At 53.4% G+C, this 17,554-nt stretch overlaps 1 protein-coding gene across 2 annotated transcripts in view; it reads left to right on the top strand.

Moving 5' to 3' along the window:
• Window positions 1-1,044: 1,044 nt before the first annotated feature.
• The window catches only part of NOS1 (nitric oxide synthase 1), a 70,295-nt gene continuing 53,785 nt past the window's right edge, over window positions 1,045-17,554 (top strand). For both annotated transcript variants that reach the window (XM_036013810.1, XM_028527734.2), the window contains exons 1-2: window positions 1,045-2,603; window positions 12,412-12,538. In XM_036013810.1, coding sequence (XP_035869703.1) covers window positions 1,879-2,603; window positions 12,412-12,538 — 852 coding nt within the window. In that variant the 5' untranslated portion in view covers window positions 1,045-1,878. The remainder of the gene's footprint in view (window positions 2,604-12,411; window positions 12,539-17,554) is intronic.

The raw sequence follows: 17,554 nt of genomic DNA, 5'->3' as shown, positions 1-17,554 counted from the left end.
CCCACCTGGGCCATAGCATACTGTTGGCCTTTGGTACCCCAACTACACCTCATGTCCCTGAGCCCGGGGGAGCTGGTGGCAGTTGCAAAAAGAACTAGAATAGAAGTTTTTAAAACCTAGGGTATATGTGGAAAAGCTCAGGCTCAAGAGTTGGACCAGCCCTCCCTCTGCCATCCATCTCCACCTGACCTTGGACAAGTCACTGACCGTTCCCTGGCCTTGGTCTTCTTGTCTATCGAAGGGTTATTGTGCAAATTAAAGGAAAAAGCCTATGTTAACAGTGTCTGTGCTCAGTGAATGTCCGCTATGATTAATCTGAGATTTTTCTTCTGCATGCAACACTCATTGAGCACTTGCTACGCTCTTGTGTTCACCTGGGGACACACAGTCCATGCTTCCTAATGTTTCTCCGTTAGGGCTTCAGGCAGCCTGTGGAGTGCATGTGTCCTTAGAAGTTCTGTGTGGACCCATGTCTTTGGTAAGTATTTTGCCCAGTTTGGTGTTTAATGTGGCCCGATCTGTCCTTTTGAACCTGGAACAAGTCGACAATTACAACGAGGGTTGTAAAGGCCAGTGGACATCTCTCACTGGTGGTTGTGCAGAAGGCTGTGCCCCCTCCCAGGGGGTTGCTGTGAGGGCTTCAGGAATGGCAGGGATGGTGAGCTCAGAGACCCATGGGCCGAGCTCCTGCCCTGTGGACAGAAACTGTTTGTGAAACTCAGGGAGACAAAGGCCGCAAGTGTGACAAGCTGAAGGGGTGGCTCCTTTGTGGCAGGAGAAAATAAGAGAGGACGTATGATTCTTGCTTTTGGATTTCTGGGGCTGGCTGGCTGTGGTTTCTCCAGGGTTTTGATCGTGGAGATAAACCCAGGCAATTTTCGAGTAACTGGGTTCAAGGAGAAGTATCCTCCTTGAAGATAAAGGATTTTGTGGCGAGGTTGGCTTCCGAACTCCAGAGTGTCTTATGGCTAGATATCTGAGTGTCCCATCTTCGTTTTGAAGGTAGCGTTGGACACTCTACATCGGCCTCTCTCTCAGTGCAGTCTTTAGAGTTTTCTATGCACAGTGTCATGTCATCTGCAGATAATGACAGTCTTACTTCCTCCTTTCCCTTTCGGATGCCTTTTATTGCTTCTTCTTGTCTGATCGCTGTGGCTAAAACTTCTGGAGCTATGTTGAGTAAGAGCCATGAAAGCAGACATCGCTGTCATGTTCTTGATCTTAAGGGAAACGCTTTTAGTTTTTTCCCTTTGAGTACGATGTTGGCTGTAGGTTTTTCACATACGTAGCCTTTATGATGTTGAAGTATGATCCCTCTCTTCCACTTTGCTGAGACTTTTTTTTTTATCATACATAGGTGCTGGATTTTATTGGATGCTTTTTCTGCGTCTCTTGATGTGATCATATGATTTTCAATCTCTTTTTAATTCTCTCCATCCCCTCCCTTGTTCCTTCTCTTTGGCTCAGGAAGCCCCAGGTCTCGTCTGCATCTTGCGGGCTGCCATGCCCAGAGAATAGTTCACAAGAGTATGCGTCACCTCTAGACGCATCCACCAGCTACTTCTCCTCACTGTCTGCCTGACCTGTTGCTTAGGGACAGGTCCCACTGCTTCTCCTGACGTCTGCCCGATCGACCGTCACTTCCTTAGAGAACAAGGAAGGAGACAGACGCATGAAATCATGCCACCAACAGCCAAACAGCAATGAGCAGGTGACGCCAAGTTGACGTCAAAGACAAGCCCAAGAGACTCGCCACGGCCCCCGCAGCCCCCACCCCCCCAGCTCCTCGTCAGCACAGCCTGAAGCTGGGCTCCTCCTGACGAGGTTCCCTTGGCTCAACATAGTCTGAGGCTTTCAGACCCTCGGGCACTGGACACCATGGAGAACCACATGTTCAGCGTCCAGCAAATCCAGCCCAACGTGATTTCTGTCCGCCTCTTCAAGCGCAAAGTGGGGGGCCTGGGCTTCCTGGTGAAGGAGCGGGTGAGCAAGCCCCCCGTGATCATCTCTGACCTGATTCGAGGGGGAGCCGCAGAGCAGAGCGGCCTCATCCAGGCTGGAGACATCATTCTGGCAGTCAATGGCCAGCCGTTGGTGGACCTGAGTTACGAGAATGCCTTGGAGGTGCTCCGGGGCATTGCTTCTGAGACCCACGTGGTCCTCATCCTGCGGGGCCCTGAGGGCTTCACCACGCACCTGGAGACCACCTTTACTGGGGATGGGACCCCCAAGACCATCCGGGTGACACAGCCCCTGGGTCCCCCCACCACAGCTGTCGATCTGTCGCACCAGTCATCAGCCTGCAAAGAGCAGCTGCCGACAGTGGATGGGGCCACCGGTCCTGGCAATGGGCCACAGCATGCCCACGACAATGGGCAGGAGGCTGGCTCACTGTCCCACACCAACGGCCTGGCGCCCCGGCCTCCGGGCCCGGACCCTGCCAAGAAGAATGCCGGGGTCACCCTTCAGGGCCATGGGGAGCACAATGACTTGCTCAAAGAGATAGAGCCTGTGCTGAACCTTCTCACCAGTGGTGACAGAGGGATCAATGGAGGGGGACCGGACAAAGCAGAGACAAAGGACGCAGAAGTCCAGGTGGACAGGTAAGCCCCACAGGTGTGCATGCGCCTGTGCACCTTGCATGCGAGCATGTACTGAAGCTCAGCCTCGCAGCCCAGAAGCCAGCCTGAGCTGCCCCTGACATCTGTGAGTGGGCACAGCCACTCACTCACCCTCTCCTCTTTCCCTTCAAGTGCAATTGCAAGAGCAGAATGGACATAGCTTCTGGGATATATCTCTGGCCATGAACCCCAGAGTTGTTAGTCATTGTAGCTGGTGTCATGCCTTCCGATCTTGATCCCACATAACCCTCCAGCAGCCCCACAACATGAGTATGTTTGCAATCTACATGTCAGGGGTGAGGAAACTGTGGCTCGGAGAGGAGGGGCCTTCCCAGCGGCCACTCAGTACGTGAGGTGGGTGTCAGGGCCCTGGGAGGAGAGGGGGGCTGAGCACCAGGAAGCCCTCAGCCCAAGCCTATTCTCTCCTGAGACAGCCCATCGCGGGCAACGAGGGTTCTAAAGGAGGGGGTTAGAGTCAAGGTAGAGAACTGGCCCCAACTCCCCAGACGGGCTCCTGCTTGGATTCGGAGGGAGCGGAGGCTAGAACTCGAAGAGCTGGGTACCAGCCCTTCTGTGTTTGCCACGTCCGCATTTTTTGATTCTACAGAGAGGAAAGCTGGCAACACAGTGGGCAATTCTGGTTCCTTCTCTGGGGAGGACTTGGCAGCTGGGCCAGGTGGTCGGAGAATAGCAGGTCAGGAGGTAGGAGAGAGAGAAGTTTCTCTCTCCCCCCCACTCTCATTTTCACTCCAGCACTGACCCTGTGGCCCCTCTTACTACCAGAGTGGGGCCAGGCAGGCCCTTCTCATCTACCCCCTCTTATGGAAGGGGACTCGGGTGTGGGCCCCCCTCCCCCCGACCAGAAATTGTGAGGTCGTCAAACGCGAAGGACTCTAACGGCAGCCCTTTGGTCAGCCAGCCCCGAGCGGCCTCTCGCAGCAGCATCTCGGGGAGCAGCGTTTGTTTCCCCGAAGGTGAGGGAGGAGCACACCAGTCTCACGCGCAGCCCAGCCTGCCTTCCCACTTGGGTGGCTGCACCTGAGCACTGAGCCCACCCTGACCCATCACAGCTCTCCCTCTAGTTATTCTGTCAACCTTGCACGTAGAGCGATTGTTTGACCAAAAGCAGCAGAAAAACAACCATTTTGGAGGAGGTAAGATTTGCGGGAAAGCAACAGAGGGCAATGCAGAGCTCCGTGAAACCCGACAATGCGGATGGTTCGGAGGCCGAGGGGTATTTAATGACGGCATGCGTTCCCAGGCTCCATGGCTCACGCCCGTGCCGGACCCGGGGCCCCCCACCCCCGCATTTTTAAACAAGTGCTTTTAGATGCCCCCTCCACTAACCAGAAGCTAGTTCATGGATCATATAACTGACACACACTTTACATTTTTTTAAATCAATATAAAGCCCTAACTATAAAACAACGGGGACAGGGCATAAGAGTAACTTACGGTAAAATGAGCCTGTAGTTTAATATATCAGCGCTCAGGCATGACTCCGCTGGAATGGTCAGATGTTTGCACCTAAGCAGAGAATTGCTGCGGACATAACCGTGTCACAGGCAGATTGACACAGGTGTGTTGTTTTGGCAACTTGGATGTCACCAGCCGCGTCGTTGCCTTAGTGACATGATTTTCTGAAATGGTGAATAGCTTTCAATAAAGCGATGCCCTGTCTGTCTTTGATTTCGTTGCAGTAGTGCCGTGCGTGGAAAATTCGGTATATATTTTAAAGCCTTGCATATATACCTAAGAGCGAATTGGAATCATGGCTCAGAAATTTAAGCATTTTTTTTAATCTGTATGAGCATCCAAAGGTTCTGACTATGTGGCAGTCAGAACACCTCTTCCTTGTGTGGGGGTATCCTTGGTGCTACAGAGTGTTCACGACCCCAGGTGCCACCTCCCTCCTTATGGACAGCCATGAGCGCCCCCCACACAGTGCCAGGCTGCCCCACTGAAATATAAGTGCCTCACTGAAGATCGCTGTCCCGAGTGAGGAGAGGGAAACGCAGAGACAAAGTGCCTTTGCGGTTGCTCTCGGGGCTGGCAGGCTGGGGAGACTTCAGGCCCCTCGAGCATGTGGCTGCCTGGAGGTTACAGACCCTCCCAGGGGCCTCTCCATCCAAGCTGCGTGTTGGAGGTGGGGTCAAAACTGGCATTCCGGATTCTGGTTGCCACTGAGCAGGCAACAATGGGCAGGGTGCCCGCGCTGCCCACGCTGCCCGCCAGGCCTGCAGCCCCACATCCAGGTCACACGTACTGGTCTGTGAGTTCCGGAGTCTGAGAGAGGCGGCTTCTCAGCAGTGACCCTGACCTTCTGTTCTCTTGGTCTCATTCCCTACCTTCCGTCCCTCTTTCCTTTCAGACAGACTTAGTCGGCTCCGTCTCGTCGCTCTCGCTCACGGAGCACCCTCGTCCTGTTGTTTGGGTGCTGGCCCTTACCTCAGCCTCATCCCTTCATCCCTGGGGGGAGGTGGCCCTGCCAGATGGCGGCGGCAGCATGTGAGTGCAAGAAAGAGAAATCCGGGACCTCCTGCACTTGGGAACGGTCACTTTAAGATGCTACATGTCAGGGGCTATCCAGGTTATCAGCTTGCTGCCCCGAAGGAGGGTTCTAAGGAGGCCAAGATCTCCGGTCCAGCATCCATCTGGACCAGCCGGTCAGCCTCGCCCTGTGCTCCGATAACTTCTCCTCCACTTGTGGGGCACTCAGTTACTTACAGATTACCTCCCTGCGTGAATGAGGCTCCCTAAGTAGGGCGTGTGGTTTTAGTCCCCTTTATAGATGAGAACTGAAGCTCAGAGAGGCGAGGCATCTTGTCCAGGGTCACACAGCACTGCCCTGGTTCTACCTAGAAATCCCACAATGAGTTGAAGAGAAACCAGGCAACAGAATGTGGCTGGAGGAATGGAAGTCAATTTGGACCCTAGAGAATCGCCTTGATGGGGGGTGGGGGCCTCCTCTGTGAGAAGAAGCCTGAGTTTCGTTTTTGGTTTTTGGCAGGTGTTTTTTATTGTGGTAAAATTGGTATACAAGATTATACCTATTTCGGGTGTGTGACATACAGTATTTGTGTACACTGCATAGTGTTCACCATTGCATGTCCAGTTCCCATCCATCACCACAGAACTGATCCCCTTCGCCATTTCACCCTCCCCTCCCCCACCCCTGCCCCCTCTGGCAACCACCAATCTGTTCTCCGCATCAACGACTTTGTTTTTGAGACTTAACACATAAGTGAAATCATATAGTATTTGTCTTTCTGCCTCTGACTTACTTCACTTTGCAGAGTACCCTCAAGATCCATCTAGGTTGTTGCAAATGCCTGAGTTTTGTCATCATTCTGTTCAGCCTCCACAGAGCACTCCGGGGGGCATCACCACACACCAAGGTCTTTACATCAAGTAATCCGTTTGCTCCTCATAGTGCCCTGTTTGCTAATATGGAAACCAAGGCTCAGAGAGGTGCAGTTACTCATCCCAGATCACACAGCTATCGAGCAACAGAGCCAAGACTTGACTCTAAGCCCATGCTCTTGACCTCTCCTGACTTTGGAGCTGGCACTGTTGGCCACAGTTCACTTGACCACTAGCCATCAAGGTTCTGAGGACATCAGCATATTTGCTCAGAGTCCAAACCCAGGGAAACTGAGGCCATCTGCCAGAGATGCCACCCCTGGAGACCTGACCTAGACCAGCCGATGATGGCGTGGGGTCCAGACCTGTCTGTGTCGGAGGAGCTCTCCCTGCCGCACTTCATGCGCCTTGTAGCTGTGAACACCGTGACGGCGTTTTCAGCCGAGGGGTTGAACCCGACACCAGTGCCTTGACCCTGAATCTCAGCGCAGCCCTTCATTCTCGCCGTGGCCATTCGAGCGTGAGGGGCTTCCCCAGTCTGTCTTTCCCTGGGCAGGGGACAGAGACCCTGTTTATAGTTCCTGCTCTTGCCTTGTGCCCTCTTTCCATCTGTGTCCCTGTCATCTTGTCACGTGGGCATCCCCCCTCTCATTCTGGGGAAGAGCTATGGAGTAAGCCCACAAACCCACCCCAAACTGCACGTCACCGAGGGGCTTCTCATCTTTCATTCAGCAAACGTGGTCCGAGCGTCTCTTCTGCCTCAGACTCTGTCCTCGGAACTGGGGATCCACTGATGAACCTCTGCCACTGTGGAGTCAGACCATAGGTTTTAAAAAATGAATAAGCAAATTGACACATACAGTCCTTTTAGGCTGTGACACCTGCTATGACAGAAATATAACAGTGATTTGAAGAAAAGTGGCTTAGGGCTGTAGAGACATTAGCTTGGAGGGTTGGGGAAGGCCTCGCCGAAGAGGCAACATCTGTACAGAGGCCAGAAGGTACAGAACATGGGACGCCCAGGGAGGGTGTTCCTGTCAGGAAGCACAGCAGGGTCACAGGCGCAGGGGCAAGAACGGGGTTGGTACACTCCCAAGACTGAAGGATGGTCTTGAATGTAGTAGGTAGGGAGAGAGTGGTAGGCAGTGAGGTCAGACATAGGGACAGGGGCCATCAGCTCTCCAGCCACCGTGCCGCCCGTCTCTGTCACCGTCCACTCCTTGTGTCAGTTTCCACTGGGTTCTACAACAGACACCACGAACTTGGTGGCTTAAAACAACGCACGCTTATTCTCTGTGTACAGTTCTGGAGGGCTCCTGTCTGGAGGCTCTAGAAGAGAATGGGTTTCCTTGCCTCTCCAGCTTCCAGAGCTGCACTGCTTGCCTTTCCCAGCTCGTGACCCCTTCCTGCATCTGCAAAGCCGGCATCTTCCTCCCGCCGTCACACAGCCTGCCTCCTCTGTGGGGATGTGCCTTGGCCTTCTCTTAGAGGGGCACTTGTGACTGCGTTTAGAGCTGACCACATGATCCAGGATGATCTCCCCATTTTCAAAACCCTTAAACACGCCTGCAAAAATCCTTTTTCCATGTGAAGTGACATATATATGGGTCCCACGGATGAGGACCTGATGACTTTGGGGCCACCCTCTTCCACCAAGATCCCATTGAACAGTATCATGGTTGGGTCTGTCACCATCAGTGCAAGGTGACGCCTCACTATTGTAGTGACCTTGCTTCTAGCCTCTGCCCTTTGCCACTCGCCAGCTACATGTTTTAGGAAAGCCCCTTGGGCCTTAGTTCCCCCGTTTGCAAAAATGGTATTTGGAACAGATGAGCCCTAAGAATCCTTCCAGAACAACCAGGTTCCAGCTGAAAGTCAGTGGTGGCCACTCTCAGCACAGGTCAAGCCACACCCGGAGGGTTTCCTGCAAGTTCTCCCGCTCCGTTGGACTTCCCTGGCGCAGCACTCCAGGGGAGGAACTCCAGCATCCCGTTAGGTCAGAGGTCACACCCAGTTCTCCCACGAGTTCTGTTTGGCCTGCAGAGTTTTCTGGAAAGGTGAAATTGTGGCAAAGTAGAAGATTCCAGCGATTGCATGCTAAAACTGATTTCAAAAAATAAAGCCTTTCAAAAAATAAAGAAAATATCAGAAGAGCTGTTAGCACAAAGTCCACCTCCTGGTGAGACAGCCAGCCTCAGGAGCTGGCCTGGGGCTGCCCCAGGCTCTCCAGTGTCCAAATTCAGTCCAACCCCCCAGCCGGGGCCATCTGGACACGGGTCTGAGACCCTGCACAACTGGTGTGACATGAGTGTTGGAGTCACGGCTCTCCCTGGCCCCAGAGCCCTCACCTTCCTTCTCAGCCACGGCTCTCACCATGGAATTCTCTCAATGGCACACTTTTCTCTTTATGGAGACAGTTTTCTTTTCCAGCATGATGAAATCTTGGAGAAAAGCTTTGCACATACCCCGGACCCAGTTTCCACAGTCCCCAAATCTTCCTGCTTTAGCTCAGCTCCCAGCATCCGCTGCCAGGTAGAGGCAGAAACCAAAGGCTGTTGATGTGTGGAGGGTGAGAAGGGGGGTCAGAGGGAGTGTGGCGTCTGCTGAGAGACGCAGGCGGGGCTTCCTGCCAGGACCAGCTGCTCCTCGGCGGCCTCCTTGCCTGGTTGGGCCAGAGCCGGCGGCCCCCACCTGCAGGCTGCACGGCGCACACGGGCATGGCCCACCTGTTCCCCGTCCTGGGCCTTCAGGGTCAGCACTGGGCCGACCAACACTTGTGCAGACTTTCTGCGGGGTCAGGCCCAGAACCCCCCACCCACCGCCACTGTGTGAGAGGTCAGAGGGTCCTGGCTCCCAGGAAGCCTTGGTTGGAGGGATTTGGCAAAGGTTCTCAGAGGTTTAGAGATGCTATACCGCCGCCTCTTGGCTTGGGTATGATCACCTAGCTAGCAAAGTGGAAGAAAAATGGCTTTGGTTTAGTCACTGCCAGCAAGCACAGAAAATGCTCTCCAGGTGGGAAACAGAGTAAATATCAGGGCAGAGAATGCTGGGAGGCAGGAGTCTGGAAGGGAAGCAGAGAATCCCCAAATTCCTGGGCTCCAGGAACAAGACGTGACAGCTCAGAAAGGGTCTGAGTGTAGACGTCCCTGCCTCTGTCCCCCAACTTCCAGGGAAGACACCCCCTTCCCAGGTAGGAGCCACGTACGCCTTCGTGTCCCAGTCTTCAGAGACACAGAGACTTGGAGCGGCACCGTCCCCTGCTGTAGCCACTAGCCACACACAGTGATTTAAACTTAGTCACAGCTCAACAACTAGATGTTCAGTTCCTCGCTGACAATAGCCACTCTTCAAGTACTCAGTGGCCGCGTGTGCCCAGTGGCTGTGATACCAGACAGCCCAGATGTGGAGCGTGGTCGTGTGGCAGGCAGTCCTGCTGGCCCGCGCTGGCTGAGAGGAGCCTTAGCTGTTTCGTACAGAAGTAGCACGCCCCTTCCTCTGCTTCCGTCTCATCAGCCCACAAGCAAATGCACAGGAAGAGCGAGGATCATCGGCACCACATAGCCGAGCGCCGTAAGCCTGACCTCATTTACCCATCGCCACAACCCCTCAAACAAGGCATTATTATTAACCCTGTTTCAGAGATGAACAGGCTGAGAATTGGGACGGTTAAGTATCCAAAATACCCAAAGTTGCACAGCTTACAACCCGCAAAGCCGAGCTGTTGAACTCAGTTTTATCCAATCCATTGTCAGTGCTCGTAACCCTCAGGTGGTGCTGCCAGACAAACCCTTCGGGCAGCTGGGTCCCAGGTAGATTTCCCTCTGATCTGCTCATCACTGACAGGCTGGGGGTGGGGATCTATCCAGGTTTACTTCTAATTTTGCCTCTGAGTGAATGGAAGCAAAAGAGCTCAACCTGCTAGTTCCCCCGGTGCCATATTAAAAATATTCCTCCTCTGCCAATCACATGGGACTCTTAAATAAGTTTGTGTTAACGAAACACTTTAAAAGCATTATTTAAACAAAGTTGTTAAAGTCTTCTTTTAAAGGCGGATGATAAAAGCGGCTTTCTCCCTGGAGGCTCACATAAGACAAGCTGTGTGAGCCCTTTCTGAGCTGCCTAGGTAATTGTACCCTGTAATTTTTGTGAACTGACTCGTTCTGGGAGATGTTGGATTACTTGCTCTTTAGCCTCTGACTTAGAGTGAGCGTCCCGACGTGCTTTTCCTGCCTCTGCTATTTGAAAAAGGAAGGATCCGGCCGAGCGTCAGTCAGGCCTAGCTGCGAGTCCCGGCTCTGCTTCGTGCGTACGTGCATACGGTCCTGCGTGCAGCGGGACCTGGCAAGGTGGCCCAGCCTCTCTGGGCTCCGTCTCCGCATCGGTAAAGGGAGCTTTTAGTCTCTGCGGAGGCAAAATGAGATAACTTCCATGCCAGTCCGTGGTGCATTACAGATGCTCAGACAGTATCACCCTCATCCCTTCCCCGCCGAATCCCTGTTTTCGGTCACGTGATGTCACGGAAGCAGGAGTTTCAGAGCTGAAAGCGAGCTGAAGGGCATTTCGAGGAGCCCTCTCAACAGACAGTTCCTCTGTTTATCACCACGTAGGTAAACCGTCAACTTGGGTTCTGTAATCAAGAACCAGTCCCCATGTGTTTTGGTGACATTTTAAAGGGGGTGAAGCAGTGTGTTCTCTCTGACAATTGCAGACCTCTCCAAGCGGGAGAGCGGAAGTGGCTTTTACATGGGCCACCAGAACTATGTGAAACGCAGCAAGGAGGGTGGGCCTGGCTGGACCCAAGCAAGCAGCCGGAGCGGGGGCTCAGGGCCGCGCACTCTCTAGGGCCCTGGCTCCTGATTCATCCCGAATAGCTGTCGGCACCAGATTGCGGGTCCGGGTGAATTATGGAGCCAGGACCAGAAGTCCCCAGAGCTGGGAACATAGAACAGAGGGCTAGACACGGGCCAGCCTGTATGCCTGGGACCAAAACCAAGATGGGCCACAGAGCAGGCCACAGCATCCAAAGCTGGGGAGCAGGCAGATGCCATAGTCAGAGTAAGGCTGGGTGGGAGGCTTGAAAAGAAGCAGGTTGTCGGGAAGCAGGAGGGCAGCACTTGGGGGAGGAGGAGCAGGTCTGGATTTGATGATGCACAGTCGTCCCCTCCCAGCCCTGATTTCTCTCCATTTCAGAGGACGGCTGAGAGAGCCTCCTCCCGAACCTATTCGAGTGCTAAGCCTGGGAGAGAGGAGAGCTGTGTGGTTGAGAAGTCAGGCTGGAGAGGCAGGAACAAGCCTGAGTTTGAATCCTAACTCTGCCATCGCTAGGTATGTTTCTTGGGCTAGTGATTTAACCTCTCCAAGCCTCTGTTTCCTCATCCGATGATGGCTAATGATGGTCAAGATGGAGGAGGAAGGTGGTGCTGGTGATGATGGCGGTGAGGATTATGGCAAGAGTGAGGATAATGTTGAGAGTGATTATGGCGGTGGTGATGTGATGGTTAGGATGACGGTAGCACTGGTGATGACGACTAGGGTGACAGTGATGGTTATGCTCAGAGTGGAGAGCAGCTGGGTGGTATGATGTGATGGTGATGATCACAAGATTGATTGTGGTGATGATGGTGATGATAACAATAATAATGATGGTGACAGGTGATGGTAATGACGAGAGCCTTCACTTCAGAAAGGACGTGAAGAATGGGCTGGGGGACTGTGACCTTGAGCAATTCAGCTTTTGTCACCTCTGCCACCTGTAAAATGGTGATTGGTATTCATATCTAACAGGGTTATCACAAAGGTTAAATGAACAAAACGTATGTAAAGTGCTCAGTAAACATTAGCTATCATGATTAAAATTATTATTGTTGGTTTTTATGTTCCCCTTATTTTCAGAAGCATTCCTGTTTATCCTGGCCTCGTATCCTTAGTCCTGTTATCAATGCCTTAGCGTTAGAATGACTCGCCACCCTGGTCCACAGGACACGTTTCTTCCCCTGTTCCTCCTGCCTCCTGCTTCTTACTAAGGAAGTCTAGGGGCCACTACTTTGTCCCGGGATTCTGCATGGGGTGCAGCTAGGAGATGTGATTCCTCTGTTTTTGGATCTGTGAGGGAGAGGGTAAGGAGGAGCAAAATCCTCACTATGGCCACCTTGAAACGAAGTCCACAGAGATGGGTGTGTGCTAGCCATTGGTGCCAACTTGGATGAGCTCACCTTTTGAGTTCGACAGCGGGGCTGCCCTCCCACCTGTTGCTGGCCATCCTGTGAAGCGGCAGGCTGGGCACCCGGTGCTCTCTGGCTCCTCACAGAGTCACATGGGTGAGCAGTGGAGGTTCTGGATTGACTCGGGAATTCCAGACCAGGGCAACCAGCTGGAGAGGGTAGCTGACATCATGCTGTCCTCACCTCTCCCTGACCTTGCCTTGCAGAAATCTGGACGACAAGTCTCACAAACCTCTGCCCCTCGGTGTGGAGAATGACCGAGTCTTCAGTGACCTGTGGGGGAAGGGCAACGTGCCTGTGGTCCTCAACAACCCGTATTCGGAGAAGGAGCAGGTGAGTGGGCGGTGCCAGCCGGGAGGGCAGGGCGCTGGGGCTGAGGCCGGGGGCACCTGTCCTGGGGTGTGGACTTCGGCTTTGGTGTGTTTTGTGTTCTTTGTGAGCTTGCCATTTCTCAGGTTTTAGTTCTGCTTCTACATTAGAGGCACTCGCATGGTTCTGAACTGAAAAGACATAAAATATACATGGTGAAAGGATTTTCTCTCTCCCCTAACCGCAGCCACACAGTTTCTCTCCCTATCAGCAAGCAACATTCATTATTCTCGTGATCCTTGTAGCGTAGACAAATACACACACACATTATTTTCACACTTTTTACATAAATGAAAGTCCATTATACATATTGTTTTGCACCTTGCTTGTTCACTCGTCAACTTGGAGATTCATCCTAATCAGTAGATAAGAGTGTCCTGGTTCTTTTTCACAGCTGCATAGTTTCCCCTTGCGTGGCTCTGCTGCCTTCATTGAGACAGCCCTCCAAAATGGACACCCTTGGGTCATTGCCAGTACTTGGCTGTGACATTGCTGTAAAGGATGACATTGTATAAACACCTTATTTAGCACATGCACAGGCTTTTTAATAAAATCAATCCCTAGAAGTGGAACTGCTGGGTCGAAGGTCATGCTCACTTGTTCTTTGGGCAGACACTGAGAAATGGCTCATCGTGAAGACTGTGCCAATCCTACCGGCTAGGTAGGAGATAGTTTCCCCGCAGCCTCGCCAGCTCTGTGTGTGGCCGAACTTTGCAGTCTCCGCCGTTTGCTGGGGTGTAGTCTGGCAGCTGAGCAGGTGCGGTTCCGAGAGTGGCTAGATCTGGCTGGAGAACTGCAGCACCTTTTCCCCCTGCCCAGGCAGGTGACAGATTGGATCGGTGCCGCCCTAGTGAGGCGTGTGGCTCTCCCTCGCCACCTCTGTGCGGCAGCAAAGCACAGGTGGACTAAGCAGCAGCGGGAGGGCACGACAGGGCGATGGTCCAGGTTGCTCAGCAGGTCCTCTTCTTCCTTCCCGACACCTGCCCCAAGCCGTGGGTGGCCCGGCTCTTTCTCCTGGTGCCTGATCTATGGCACCTCTCACCACCGGCTTGTCTAAGCAGTGACTCAAAGCCTCTCTGCACAGCTTCGCAGGGGAGGATGGGACGTCGCCGGGCGCCAGTGGGGACTGCTTTCCTTTCACAGCTGCTGACGGCTGGCCAGGCAGATAGGAACATGAGGGATTCTGCAATAGGCCGGACCCGTGCTCCTGGCCAACTGCTTTACCTCTTGGAGGGACTTCTGGGGGTGTTTGGAGGACAACCGTAGCTTCCTGCCACGCTGCCTCAAAAATCAAGGTCACATTGTGAGCGTGCAGGGACTCTGAGGCATGAATGATTAAATGAACAAATTAAAATTTTCTTTTTACTTCTTTCTTCCTTGAAAATGAAGAGGTGTTGCCCTAATGCAAACCCTCCCAAGACAAAGGATGGAAAGAGGCAGCCTCAGGCCAGAGTCGGGCTGCAGACAGGATTCGTTAGAGCTACACTGTCTGATCCCGAGAAACAGTCTCTTTGGCATGAACTTTGACTTTATCGCCAGTATTTCAGAGTTTTGTGTAACTCTCATAGTTAGAACTTCTCTTAAGAATCTGGACAGTCTGACCACGCCGAGCCTCTGTTCCTGTGGGGCAGTCATCTCCTGGGCGAGGGGCAGCTGCCCCTCTAGACGGGGCCTGGGCTCTCTGGCTTGTCACAGCCCCCACCCTCCCTACGGCATCCTTCCCACTGAGCTAGAGGAGAGGCAGAGGAGCCCTCGACCCCACCAGAAGGACCCTGAGAGTCCTGCTGAAACCGAGCAGCAGCAGGACTCTGGCCATTTCCCTTCATGCTGCCCCCCTCAGTTAGACAGGGGTAGCTTATAAAACATACCCTTGAACTTTAAGCCTGAGGAGTAGGCCTCAATACTGGGCACAGGGCAGACATGATTAATAGGACCACTGGCCACCTTTGCAGGGCATCATGGTGAAATGATTACCATCCGTCTGTTTGGGCTGCTACAACCCAGTAACATAGCCTAGAGGCTTGTAAACAGCAGGCATTTATTTCTCATAGTTCTGGAAGCTGGGAGCCCAAGATCAAGGTGCCAGCAGGTTCAAAGTCTAATGTGAGCCTGCTTCCTGGTTCATAGACACAGTCTTCTTGCTGTGCCCTCACACGGTGGAAGGGGCAAGGGAGCTTCTGGAGTCTCTCATACAAGGGCCCTCATCCCTCATTCATGACCTCATCACCTCCCAAAGGCCCCACCTCTTCACACTCTCACCTGGGGGTTAGGTTTCCACATGGGAATTTGGGGGAGACACGTTCAGTCCATAGCAGCGAGGGAAAGGTGGTGAGGGCTTGCCTTGGGGCTCCTCTAAAATGCCAATTCCATGTCCTTGGAGGGGGAGAAAGGGCCCTGGGGAGGGGATGACTGAGACTTCCCGAGGTTAAGGCAGCAGTAGCTTCCCACTGGGGAGCTCCTGGAAGCACACACAGAGCCCAGCGGTGCTGGGGTTTCCATTCACTCCTTCATCAGCGGACGCTCGACGTGGTCCGCGAGTTCTCACCCACCACCGGCCTGTGAGACCGTCCCTTCCTCTGCTGTCTGAGACCCGTGTTCCAAGTGCCTCTCGGGAACAGAGCGGAAAGGAGCAGAGGCCTCCGCGCTCGGCCACCTTTGTGTCCCAGGGCTCGGGAAGCAGCCCCCGGTCCCTCCCGTTAGACGGCTCCGTGGCCCACGGGGCTTGGATGTGTTTCCCGGCCTGCGCAAATTCACAAAAAATGCCCTTTCTGACCTGAGACGCAGATTGAATGTTGACACCATTCACGATAATCCTCTTATGTGAATGTGCTACCCTGGTGAAATGGCCGGAGGGGCTGCTGCTTGTCCGTTCTCCCTGCAGAACTTCAGGACGGAATCAGGGCCTCTTCCTTCCCCCTCGTGCTCAGCACCTGTATCTCTCGCCTGCCTGATTTGCTTTCCTGAGGGGTCAGGGTGGAGCTGTGCCCTGCTCGAGGCCAGAACGTCTGTTTCCAGATACTAATTAAGCGTTAGTCCAGTCCTTAGTGGATGCACAGGGGTCTTGGGACGGGGGAAATGAGATTCCCGTGTGGTGTTCTTCCCTCTTATTCAGCCCGCTGCCCCTCTCTCCAGCCTCCTCCTGACAAAAGCATTCAGGTAGTCAGATGGCTTCCATTGAAATCCCCCTCCCCACTCCCGCCGCCTCATCAGGAGCCTGGCAGTCCCTCACCCCTGGGGACACAGGGCTTGCCAGCTGCTTTCCAAATGTCAGAGTCTGTCTAGAAGCTTTTCTCTGTTTCCAGGTAAGTGTCAGCATCACCCCACTTTCCGGAGAGCTCCTTATGAGGCGACTGGGGAATGCTGTGGGTCCTCAGTCTTCAGAGGCTTGTGGGCCCATCTCTGCATGAGGCTCGCAAGTGCTGGCTTTGCTGAAAGCCAGAAAGGGGGCAGCCAGACCCAGTGAGGTTGTGTCCACATGAAGGGAAACCAGCAAAGCACACTGCTCTTTGGTGACAACCCAGCGTGCCGAGGGGCAGCCTTCTAAGTCAGCCCTGACTCGCTGAGCATTACTGATGTGAGGATAAATATAACAAGTACCCTGATAACAATGCCACCTTGTGGGGCGTGGCCATTCTCACCCTCCTACTCAGTCTACCACAGCCTCTGGTGAAACACTCAGCTCTGGAGTCAGCCTCTAACCCCTGGGGACCTTGGTCAGACAGCTAGTCTCTGCACTGAGCCTCCCATCCCCAGCAGGGTCTAACGGATGCATTGAGGTGTGGGATGGACGACATGAAATGCTGTGTGAGACGACAGCGTCACTTAACGATGAGAATAGCTACTGTTGTGTCTTGAGCCAGGTCAGGCACTGTGCTAAGCAGTCTGCAGCTTCATTTCATTCCCAGCCCACCCCTATGAGGTGCTATGCTCATCCCCACTTTATAGATGAGTCAACTGAGGCACAGAGAAAGGGGTTAGTAGCTCAATGAAGGTCACATGACTAGTACCTAGAGGAGGTGGGACTTGAACCCTGGCCGTGGAGCCACAAAGCCCACTCTTAACTCTGTAGAGTCTGGCCCAGAGTAAGTGCTCCAAAAATGTGTATTGTTGTTGTTATTATTTGGGTAATTATTATACTGCTGATTTAGGTATAGATGTATTACTAATTCCTGTACTGCTGGTGTGAGGCGGGTAGCACAAGAAGCACCATTCCTCTTTCACCAATGGCACACTGGCAGCCCAGAAAGGGGAAGTGAGCACCCACTGACTCTTGGTGACAGAGCTGCACCTCTGTCCCTCTGCAGCCACATCGTCATCCTTGTTGATCATTCAAATCAATGTCGCGTATGGCACTCTTGCCTCCTGGGGGCCAGGCTCTGGGAATACTCAGAGGGCACAGCGTTGAGGCCAGGAGTGGAGAGGCAGGCACCCTGAGGCCCTGGACCCCATGCCCAGCCCTGTTGCTTGTGAGTTGTTAATTTGAGGATAGAGCCTCTGTTTCCACACCTGAAACATGGGTTCCCGTGTAATCCAATGAACTAGCAAATGTGCGATGGCCGAACCCAGGTTGGGCACCAAATAGGCATTCACGAAACACTACTCAAAATGCTGTGAAACTGAACGTGACCTCTGCCATGGAGAAGTCACAACCAAGGCATCCTCTTCCCATCACACGTGTGACTCCACCTCCAGGAACTTCCGCTTCCAAGACAAGCTTCAGATGCAGACACACACACAGCAGTTGCCGCCCTGTGCTGGCTGGGCTTCCTGGGACCCTGCACAGAGGTTCCCCGCCTGCTGGCTCCTTTGGCCCCAATCAAGTAGACGCCTTGGGGTTCCAGTTGATAACTTCCTTCCCTGAGCCTCTTCAAAGAACTTGAGAAAGCTCCCGTGTTTTGAGATTAATTTCTGTCTGTGGGCGGGTACCCCACATCCCTAGCTGTAAGTGGCTATTAAGCTCAGTTTTGCCCCCCAACTCAA

Source organism: Phyllostomus discolor, chromosome 13, assembly GCF_004126475.2.
Source record: "Phyllostomus discolor isolate MPI-MPIP mPhyDis1 chromosome 13, mPhyDis1.pri.v3, whole genome shotgun sequence".
Lineage (NCBI taxonomy): Eukaryota > Metazoa > Chordata > Mammalia > Chiroptera > Phyllostomidae > Phyllostomus > Phyllostomus discolor.
The sequence above is the reverse complement of the archived record's forward strand: the minus strand, read 5'-3'. Positions and strand labels throughout refer to the sequence as shown.